Source organism: Pseudopipra pipra, chromosome 11 (genome assembly GCF_036250125.1).
Source record: "Pseudopipra pipra isolate bDixPip1 chromosome 11, bDixPip1.hap1, whole genome shotgun sequence".
NCBI classification, from domain to species: domain Eukaryota; kingdom Metazoa; phylum Chordata; class Aves; order Passeriformes; family Pipridae; genus Pseudopipra; species Pseudopipra pipra.
The window spans coordinates 18,092,395-18,103,642 of record NC_087559.1 but is presented as its reverse complement, the minus strand read 5'-3'; the positions used below and the strand labels follow the sequence as shown (position 1 = coordinate 18,103,642).

The 11,248-nt window shown below is 40.4% G+C and overlaps 1 protein-coding gene across 7 annotated transcripts in view; it reads right to left on the bottom strand.

The window, feature by feature from the left end:
- Window positions 1–11,248, bottom strand: part of ATG7 (autophagy related 7) — a 124,673-nt gene that overhangs the window by 18,760 nt on the left and 94,665 nt on the right. For 4 of the 7 annotated variants that reach the window (XM_064667963.1, XM_064667965.1, XM_064667964.1 and 1 more), the window contains one exon: window positions 5,856–5,924. The exons of the other annotated variants lie outside the window; for them this stretch is intronic. In XM_064667963.1, the coding sequence (XP_064524033.1) occupies window positions 5,856–5,924 (69 nt within the window). The remainder of the gene's footprint in view (window positions 1–5,855; window positions 5,925–11,248) is intronic. 7 annotated transcript variants of the gene reach the window in all.

The window sequence follows — 11,248 nt, the reverse complement described above, 5'->3', positions numbered from 1 at the left end:
GAACACACTAAGGTAAATGTTGGAAATTCAGAGCAGTTCCCAGGCAGCAGATCTGAGGGAAAATACAGGGACTTGCTAGCAGAACTATTCTGGGGGGAGTAACGTATTCTGAATATATAGCACAAGCTTCTTCTTCCAGAGAAACAGGGGGGTACTTAAGAGACTATGATTTTTCGGAGGTTTAGCTCCTGGCAAATACCCTCCTTCCGCTTGGCAGGCTTAGGCTCAGGACTAACATGGGTACTCAGCTTTGAGTTGGACTTAAAAATATCATAATACTAAGTTTACAATACATAAAACTTCATCTGTGACTTGGGGCATTTCAAACTTGCCCAAATTATCTGCAATACTGTTGGAGTACCATGACAAGTCTTTCTGAGTACGAAGAATGAAATTTCTAGAGCACAGAGCTTTCAGAAGAGGAGGAAGTCTCTCACCTGACAAAAGGAGCAGCAGCCCTGTGTCCCTGGGAAAATGAAATTTAGTTAATTTGTTCCAAAACATAACTTGTGTGTTGGCATAAAATTGCCAGCTGAGTTATTCTCTCATTTTACATCCTGACCACTAAAATATATCAAACCCTCCCCCCCCCCCCCCAACAGAATGTGAAGTTATTTAGGCTGTAAATTCTTCAGGGCACAAAGCAGTATTTTACATGTATACAGTGCCTGGGACAATGGGGCACTGTTCTCATGGCACTGGATAGACCAATAAAAAATACAAATAACCCTGTTTCTAGACAGGTAACAATGCCTATTGACCTTTAGCTTTAAGAAATCTCTTTGAGAAAAAAAAGTAGTATTTCTGGAATTAAAAAACATTCTGAAAAAAGCTCTTCAAATTCAAACTTGGAAAACATAAAATCAAACATTTCGCAGCTTTGCTCCAAGCTGTGTAAAATGAAAACTCCGAATGGCGAGAGTTTCTTGATTCCTAGAAGCGTTGCAAAATGGTGGTGTAAATCCTTATGGAAAATACTGAAGGAACAGTCTGTTTACAAAAGGAAAAAAAAAGTTTTCATCCTGCCCTAGATGAGCAGCTTGGAGCTTGCCAAGGCAAACACAAATGTCCAGCTCACCAGTCAGGGTCAAGGATGTGGAAAATAAATACAAAACCCAAAATCTTTAAATAGAGTTTATGGTATGATTCAAGCCAGAGAAAAGCAGAAATCTCAATTTTAGACAGACAGTCCCTCTCTGTCTGGCCTACTCCAATCTCCTGGAAACAAAGCCCATAGACTGCAACCTTGACAAACACATCTCAGGCACAGCAGTACAACAAATACTTTTAAAAATACACCATGAGGTGATTCAAAGGCAAAGTGAAAGGAGCCGACTGATAGCCCTAAAAAGTCTCCTTTATCTCCACAAGAGATCCCCAGGGATCCAGCTCCTCCACTCCAAGCCCTCCCATCATCGCCCTGATCCAAGCAGTGGGGGGGTGAGCAGGAGAGCACACTCCCTGTTGGGTTATTTGTTTTGTAGAGAGAAAGGCTGTTCAGGTACCAGCTACATCAGTAATTCTGTGATAGGCAAATCCTTCCATGCAGGAACTGGCAGCTCCATGATTCCTGCAAAGCCTGAAGAGCTGTTTTACTCTCCCTGTCTCCTGTGCAGTGCTGCTCTGTCACCCTGCCCAACCCAGCCAGCAGCTCCAATGGCGCTGCCAGGGCTTTTCTTGGAACTAGAGGGCACAAAGTGCTTCCCTGAGTTTGCTGGTATAGGACAGGCAACCCTTGGAGGGTCCAGGCAACCTGACAGCCCAAATACATCCACGGCCTATTAGGAATAAGCTCATTAAAAAAAGTGAAAAGAATGACAATCAAATGCTCTCCTATCAAGCACAGCTCTTTTCTAGGAGGCTTTTAACAAAAAAAATATTTGCAAAACGACTGCAACAGATGTTCACAGGTATTTAACCACTACTCAAACATCTTGGACTGAGGAGGATTTTTTTTTAAATGTTTGAAAACTATGCTATTATTTCACCTCCAGGACAACAGACAGTTTTATAAGACAGTTTACACTTCATCCAACTATCAGAGCAGTCAGAACCATCAAACCATAGAATGGTTTGGGTTGGAAGTGACCTTAAAGGTCATCTTGTTCCATACCCCTGCCATGGGCAGGGACACCTTCCACTAGCCCAGGTTGCTCCAAGCCCTGTCCAACCTGGCCTTGGACACTTCCAGGACTGGGACACAGCATTGTGTGTCAAATCTTACTACGGTTCATAAAGAACGAAGTAGAGGTACCTTAATAAATGACATGCAGAGGGAAGAGAAAACATGAAACAAAAGGGAAAAATTCAATACAGAAGTTAACAACTGCAAATTAACTTCAAGAAAAGCTACAGGGTATTGTGCAAAGGAAGTTGTGTGAGATGTCAATAGTGACAGCTGAATTATCACAAGCTCTTAACGAAAAGCAACTATGTTTCATGAAAGACATTTAAGCTATAATAGACTATGACTATGCAAAGCGAACCTTTTAAAAGGGGAAATAATGAAATACAGAAAGCCATGAAAGCTAACACCTAAAATGACTGTCATGGCAAGAATTTGATACCCAAACCAAGCTGTTAATCTGGATTTTGTTCTCATTTCTCTGTCCTGAGCACACCTGGTGAGTCAAACCCAAACGCAGCTACAGGCAATGACAGGAGAAGTCTCAAAATGGGAAGATAATAAACCAGCTGTCAACCTCACCCCAGCCTGCACAAATCTGGGCGATTATCTGAATGCACCTGTTTCTTCAAATATGTGCTTTTATATTCAAAATTCTTTGTAGAAGTTCTTAAATTTCACATACAAATTATGCCTATTCAGGATAAGAGCAGAATTCCCACACTTGTTTTCTTGAAGTTACAAGCATTATTTTCCTAAGTAATGGGAAGAGTAGGGGGGAAAAAAAGCCCTGTGTATTAATTGTTCACAAATTCCCACTGACTGATTTTACACAGTTCCAGACTGTAGCATTCAATAAATCCCACTGAACAGAGAGTTTTGCATTTCTTTCATACAACAGTAACACCTGGTACCTGCAACTGAACTTCCACAACGGTTCCAAAATTGGTGTTCACCTACTGAGGCAGGTAGTGGCTTTGCATCTTAGAATTAACATATGTGATTCAAACAGATAACAACTGTTGATCTTATAAACAAACTTGCAAGAAATATAAATGCACCTTTAGGGGATTCTTAAAAGTTTCTTGCCTCCAAACTGCCAAACAAACAAACAACCCCCACACGTACTATTTTCTACACACAACTGAGATAAATTTACATGCCCATGTACCAAAACACTCTGCTTAGTAGAATCTGGAATAGTTTTATTATGTAAACCACAGTGTTTACTACGTTAATAAATGCTTAAGATATGGTGAGGAGTAAAGAGTAAAATTCGCAGGCAGAGGTAAAGGCTGAAAATTAAATGTTACATCAACCAAAGAGCACAGCTGAGTACCACGAGAACACATGGCTTCCCAGATCAATTAAGGCTTACCAAATCTTAGTTTGTGATTTAGAAACAAACAGTAAATTTAATGAAAAAAGAATATATTTGAGCATCTGTTTAAATTTAAAGCAACTAAATTATTTTATAGCTATAAAATGTGAGTTTTTTGATAGATATGAGGTTAAACATGTTCTTGTTCTATGCTCTACCAAAAAGACAATACAACAGAACTTTGGGCAGCCTAAATTACTTTACATCTTATGCATGGGTGGTTAAATGTACTTGTACTAGAAACGAACTGCACAGAGCAGGCTGCGCGAACACACCTCACGTGACCTGTTCCATGTTCTTCTTGGTCTACTGGCTGCATCTTTCAGGAATGCCCAAAAAATGAAATTGCACCTTGAAATTCATTAAATACCTGCAGGTTCTAACCTGCAACTTTTTCAGACTTTACAGTATAGACCGAGGGGGATAATTATGAAGTTCAGCACGCTCCTTTCATCTTGGGCTGCACAGTGAGCATTACCCTTCATCTTGCCGAAACCCAAAACACTTCAAGCATTTTGCATATTCAACAATTCCTTCCCCATCCCCCTTTCCCACAGGAAAAAAAAAAAAGGCCATAAATGAACAAACAACATGAAGAGTGCTCTAGACCAACAGGAACATTTTCCTTTGTTCAGAATTTAGACCTGGCTGCATGTCAGAGCCTGCTCAGGTTGTCAGAATGTACTGACTCCACGGTCAGGTACATTCGCTGTCTAAGAACCAAAGGGATGCACTTAAAACAAGGATCCACCTGTGCTCCCAGTGCAAGACCTTATCCTACAACTATCACAGTAGTTCCCCCATGTTTGTTTTTTTCAGAACTGGCTTCTAACTTTGTATAATTAAACTACAGCTAGAGTCAGCTTTGGCTATAATCTGAAGAACTATCCATGAGATACTTTTTACTTCCGTTGACACACAAATTGCAAACCTAAATGCACAGAAACAAATTAAACTTAAAAAAAAAAAGTCAAAGTCAAGGACTAGAAAAACTGCATTTCTTTCTTCAAGCTGCTTTATTCAACTATCAGGTAGAGAAAATTTCTCCAGATCCCTTTACACAATGGTCCTATCCTAGCTAGTTGACCTGGCTGCCAAATTCCTGGCATTCCTGGTACCTCCACAAGTTCTGTTTTTCTGTCTCTGCCATCAAAGGCTTTCCTGTCTGAATGGTTTACTATCTTGCAATAAAATCAAATCCATCAACTTCATATCTTTTTTTTTTCAATGATGGTGCCCCTGACTGATGTTTGATTTACCTTTACAGTCTTTCCAAAATTCTAAACTTTCAGCCCATAACCACAGCTTATCAAGGTGTTGGGGCATTCTCATTTTGATCTCAACCAACAGCAACAATTCTTCAAGTTCCTCTTGCATGCAATTTTTTTTAACAGATGTACAATACTTAGAATCACAGAATGGTTTGGGTTGGAAGGGACCTTAAAAACTTCGTTCCAGCCCTCTGCCATGGGCAGACACCCTCCAATAGATCAGGTTACTCAGAGTTCCATCCATGAGTGGTCTCATACAAAACTCAAGTGTTACCCTCTCAAAACAACCCTCCTGATTTCTATCCTGGCAGCTGCAGTTTGCTTAAGAATCCTGACATTGCCCTCCAAGACATTTCCTTGCTTTCTTGCTTCCTCTGATGTTCTCCATTCTATCAATGCCTTGAGGTTTATTTGCTGTCCCTTTACTCTTTATCCATTTTTGTATCCTTTTTATCCAGCACCAGTTTTCCAGGAGCCTGGGAAAGAGGGATCAAAGTCTTTCTCTGAAAATATCCTTTTCCAAGATGGGCTTTGTGTGACTCACCTACATTTGAGCAACAGGTGGGCAAAAGGCAGATGCAGAAAGCTCCTGAGCACCTGAGTTTAGCTCACACACCCGAAACCAGACCCTTGCCTAAATATCTTATAGAACTAGCATCTCAAGGTACCAAACACTTTGAAAGCTATTTTTAAGAACAAACTGAAAAAAGGTAAGTAAACAGTAAAGAAAGTATTCATTTACAAATAAACTTTTAGCTAGAAAGCCTTTTTCATATCTCCAGTAATACGTTCCAAACAGATACACAAATAAACAGCACTAGATAGTATTTAGTCCCTTCTAGTTTTATTGTAGCTTTCCCAGATATTCATCCGAATATTATATGAAAACATTCATTAAAAGAATTTTGTTTGAACATGACTAACAGTTAACGAAACAATACAACAAGAAAACATACAAAAAATGGTTTTTCTGGTATAAGAATGGCTCAGACACACTTCCTTCCATTGTTCCTTGTTTTACAAGGAAAAAAAAAGAAAAAAAAACAGAAGCAGCAAACACAAAACCAATTTCTCTCACCTTAAAGTGCTTTAGAGCTGAAAAGGCCATTTTCAGGGCACAGCACTTGAGTTGTTGGAATGACTGTACCTAAGAGGATAGTTTCTACTATTCAATCTTTTCTTCAGGCTCTTAAAAACTGAAAACAAACTAGTGTGAAAACAAACACACCCCCACAAGCACTTTTGATGATTGCCATTATTTTATTTTGTGCAGGATTTTAAACTTCATTTTACTACCACCAAAAGGCAACTATCCAAAAAGAACAGTTGTTTGAAGGAAGCCACAATTAATGTAAATATTGTCATAGTAATGATTAGATCTGACATAAACCCTTTGACTGAAATGAAAATTAAACATTATAGTATATAAAAGTATACATTCAAATTCTTCTATCATCTTCCTCCTTTGATGTGTCCAGATTTTCCATTAAAAATAAAGCTGTGTGTAAGTCTATTTTCATCACATTTATAAACCCTGCAAAAAACCTGACAATGTACATGTAAAGGCACATACACTTTTAAGGGTTGTGCACCCTTGTACAGGAAATCTGGACTGTAAACATAAATGGATCTTTCACAACAATTAACACAATTTATACACCTGAGTCTATGCCATTCCAACTGCACAGACTTTATTTGTTCTGCTGTAAATCAATAGCTTGCCATGTTCCACTGCATCTTTTTAATTCACAGGTGATGCAGAACTGCTGTCTAAGGTCTGTAAATGAGCTCTCAGGTCACCCACAATCAAACAGTTGATAGTTACTGATTAAAAATAAGCAGCAGTTTACCTACAGGAATGCCATGGTTTGAGATAGCCCCAAAATCCAATTCCCTAGCTCCATCCCCCCTCCCACATCTCAACCTAATGTGAGATGGGTTTTTCCAGACAAAACACAGACTGTACCATTGTAGAGAAAGTAAGGCTATAGTAATGTAAGTTAAGTACTAAGAGTAGAGTTAAGTTTGTGATAGTGCTATATTGATGTGTAGTAGAGATATTTTGGTTATATTTTAGTTTATTGAAGATTGAATGTTGATTAGAGTTTTTAAGTTGTTGTGATATGTTGACATTTCGCAGGAGCGAGGGGTGGAGTGTTGTCGTGGTTTGGACTTTGTTTTCCCCCAGAGGCTAAAGAAAAGTGGTAGACCTCAAGGGGTGGAAACCCCTGGAAGTTTTGAAGTTCTGCCCAGTGGGTGCTCCTGCAGAAATGTAAACATCCCACAAGCTCAACGGAAGAGATGAGTTGTAGTTTGGTTGTTGAGGAGAGGTGGCCATGTTGTAGAGCCACGAGGAAGGGGCTCTGAGCCCCACAGGGGGGCTTTGGCCCCCAGCCCCCAGCGGGGGGCCTGCGGGGACCTGGAACAGCATAAAGCTGGGCTGGGTGCCTGTAGTTATGCCGGGAGATGTTTTCTCCATGGGCGCAGAGCAGCAGCTGGCGCTGACCAGAGAAACGGTGGCAGAGAGCCAGAGATAAGAGCTGAACTGAAGGAGCAGCAGAAGCAACATGCAGAACCAGAGAAAGGACTCCTGGAAGGAGAGCCAGGAAGAAAGAGAGCCAGCAGCTGAGAGACAGAGTTCTGGGGGTAAGACTGTACCAGCCCCCCAAAACTCCTTTGAGATCCCTCTGAGAAAAGAGGGAGATGGACTCCTCTTAAGGAGAAGAGTTTTGGACATGCAGCACCGGAGAGAGAGAGGAGCTGAGAAGCTCAAAAGATGTCCCGGAGCTGGACCGGGACGGCCAGATGGAATGGGGGGGGAGTTGACCTTGGCTCCCCCCCCTCGCACTGCTGCCACGGTGGCAGCCTGAGAGACAGGGCACAGAGGCCCTGCAAGAGATACCAGACCGTCACGAAGACCCCCCTGTGTCTTCGTGATATGACGTGGTGAAACGACCTTGTCTGGGGTTACGAAGCCCACGGAAGACCCCTTTGCCTGCGTCAAGGGGGCCGAGGGAGCTTGGATACCTCCCTCGTTGAGTGCTGGCAGAAAGCCAGCCGCAGCTGCTGCATGCATGTGGAGAAGACAGACAGATTGCTGCCTCAGAAGATGCTGCTGCTTAAGGACTGGAAGGGATCTGTCCTTCTTTCCCTCCTGGACTTTTATTTGGAGGGGAGAGGAGATCTGATCCATTGTAAATACTATATGTCATGGTAGAGATAGTTGTGATCGTGTGTATAATGTGATATGGTATTTATTTGTACAGTCATTGTAATATATTCCCTTTCCCCCACTTTGAGTCTGGTGTGTTTTGTCTGGAAAAACCCATCTCACATTAGGTTGAGATGTGGGAGGGGGGATGGAGCTAGGGAATTGGATTTTGGGGCTATCTCAAACCATGACAAGGAACTTTTCAAGTGAATTGCAGAAATAATTCAGAAACAATAAAGAGATTATAGAACATGGTATTTAAGGTACACTCAGTGTTCTAACACAGGATCACAGAATCAGAGACCAAGCTCAACTGGAGGGTACTTCTGGAAATCATTTTGGCCATCTCTTCCCTCAAAGCAGGACCAACTAAATCAAGTTGCTCAGGGTCCTGTGAATAGAATCACCATAGATTCATAGAATGGTTTGTTCAGCTGAATTTTAAATATCTCTGTGATTTCAGTCTCTCTAAAAATCCTGATCCAGTGTTTTACTTTATATCCAAACATAAGATTAAATCATCTCTTGAAACAAGGATCGTTTTTGTCAGATTAGCCCATACCCACCACATATCCATAAATATGTCCTCCTCGTCCTCCTCCTCATGCTTCTTTATAGCCCCTGCCCATAGCTGACAGAGCAACACCTTCCTGGCAGGAACAGCACACTCATCTACTTCCAGTCTTTCCAACAGCTTAAAGCTGCTGAGCTATAAAGCCACGGTTCTATTCACCCAAAAACCAGATAACCCTTATATTCAAAAGCAACTCCAATCGTAACCATCTGCCTGGTCAGACAGGGGACACACTGCTGGAGGTGAGCTCTGACAGCCTGTGTGAACATCCATCATCCCACCAGTCTTCATGGAGACAGATTTTGGGTGGGAGAAGGAACTAAGATCGGCCTTTGCAGATCATATCACAAAAGGAGACTGCCAGATGAATACCCTCCAGAACTGGGAAAATCTCCCTCTTCTTTTCAAAAAAACCCCCCAAATTCTAGAAGAACAAAAAAGGTCAACAGAAATCCTTGAAGCTGTACTGAGTGATTAAAGAGCACAGAACATTTTCAGAGGAGACAGAGAATCCCATAACAATAAAAAGTATTATTGGAATGTCCCCTAACTCAGACACGGGTCACATTTCAATCCTACACCTATGGCATGTTCCTGTTGGATCAACCACACTGCACCTTCACAAAGTGTAGCTGGCAAAGGCAAGCAAGATATGCATTATTCCAATAATAGGCATCCTTTCCAGCTCAATTCCCATTATCAGAAAATAACATTTCGCAGAAAAAAACAACACATTTCCCACATGCCGTTATGTCATCTTACATGTGTATTTTGTACACATCTTTACCGTAAACAGACCCTCTCCTGCACTGTCTGCAACACATAAGTAATAAAAAACTTGAAAAGCCATCAAAATATTAATTCATTAAAGTTTTGATATATCCAGTGACCTCACTAATCTCATCATTGCTTCCATGGAGATACTTGTGGTGTATACACAATATTTCTATCTTGTGGAGGAGGCATCCAGAAGTTATGGAAAACTTTCTCCTCTCTCCTCTTACGCAGAAAGAATGCTTTTCATATAGTTAGAAAAATAATCTTGGAAGACACAAGTTGAAACTAAATGAATAAAGGAACATGGCTGGCAGTATTAAATGCACAAAAGATAACGGAATATCAGATTTATTTCATGTTATATAGTTCAAAAACTTGGGAAAGATAAATACTTTATACAGTATTATTGTATATTTTATAGATTATTTTAATGAATGCTTTATTAAAATAAATATTTATTAAAATATTACATGCCAGTTTCCCCTATGATTATTATAATAATAATACCTGTCACTTTCCCCATTATGTTTATCAAATAATATAAAAATAAATATTACCCAGAAAAGCATTGGTAGGACAAAATTTAGTTATTACAGGTAAGGTAATGATGTTCTAGAAATACAGCAGGCAGATCAGATTTAAGGTTTAGTTTTGTTTCAAATGGACAGAAAACTAACATGAAAAAGCAGAAGGTGCATCAGCAGTAACAGACCCCTACAAGCACATTTGCTATGCCAATACATTAACAATTTTCTAAATAAAAGAGGCAGCCTCAGCTTCACTCAAACCTCATGCAGTGACTCAGGTAACAGTGCTTCAATTCTACTCAGATTCAGCTGAAAACTTGTCCAAGTGTCAGATTTATTTCTGTAAAACCTCCATTAATACAGAAACAACCGAACAAACAAGAATTCTGATGATCCTGTGCAGACATTTTGGGCTTGGAGGGGCTTGCATGACTCTGGATTCTGTAAGCCTTTTTCAAAATTGCTTTGAAATTGCTTTCGACCAAAGTTTCAAAATCTGTTGGACTAGCAGATGGTTTGCAAACAGTTGTGTCCTAACTATCAAGTCTCCTTATTTAATTCCCTCATATTCCCTTCCTTTATCTGTCCTGCTGGACCTGCTGTAACAAAGTGGAAGCTCACTTGCTCTGCTGTTGGTTTTTCATTTCCAGTAAGAAAGCAATCTTTTAAAAAGCTGCTTATGGTGGGTGAACCTTTTTGCAGACTGGTAGCACAAAGCTGTCAGAAGATAGCACGACCAGCAATTGGTTTCTTAGAGTGCAGCAAATTCTTGACCAATTCCAAATCCCACCCAGTGCTTTGAAAAAGAAGAGAAATACACATAGGCCCCTGCAAACTAGTCTATCTGGTACAAACCAATCCTGTTATTTCAAGTCCAGTCAGGATTAGCAAAGCCCTGTTGCAGCACTTCCCTGGTGTCACAGGAACAGGAGGCACATCATGGAGCTCTGGAATGCTGGGGACATGGCAGATGTGCTAGAGCAAAGCTTACAAGCCAAACAGCTTGTTTTGGCTAAGAATCCTCTTTCCCCCCACTATGGGATTACTTTGATCTTTTTGCCTATTATAGGACTGTAACTATACTGAGTTTATGGGATCAACAGGACTGCAGAAAGAATGCATTAATCCAACCCTGAGCAACAGACTGAGAAGCTACTTTTAAAAGTTTGATTGCAGGCAGCCAATATTAGTTAGTATGTTTCCAAAATGGGAATACAAACCAAGGCTGTTAAAGGAATTTTCCGTAAAATTCACCTCAAAACAAGCAACAGATCTCCTGCACTATGAAAACATACTTTACTTCTTTGTGGCACTAAATTTACATTATCTTAAATATCTCTTTTTTTTTCCATTTCACCACCTCCTCTTCTTCCCAAACAAAA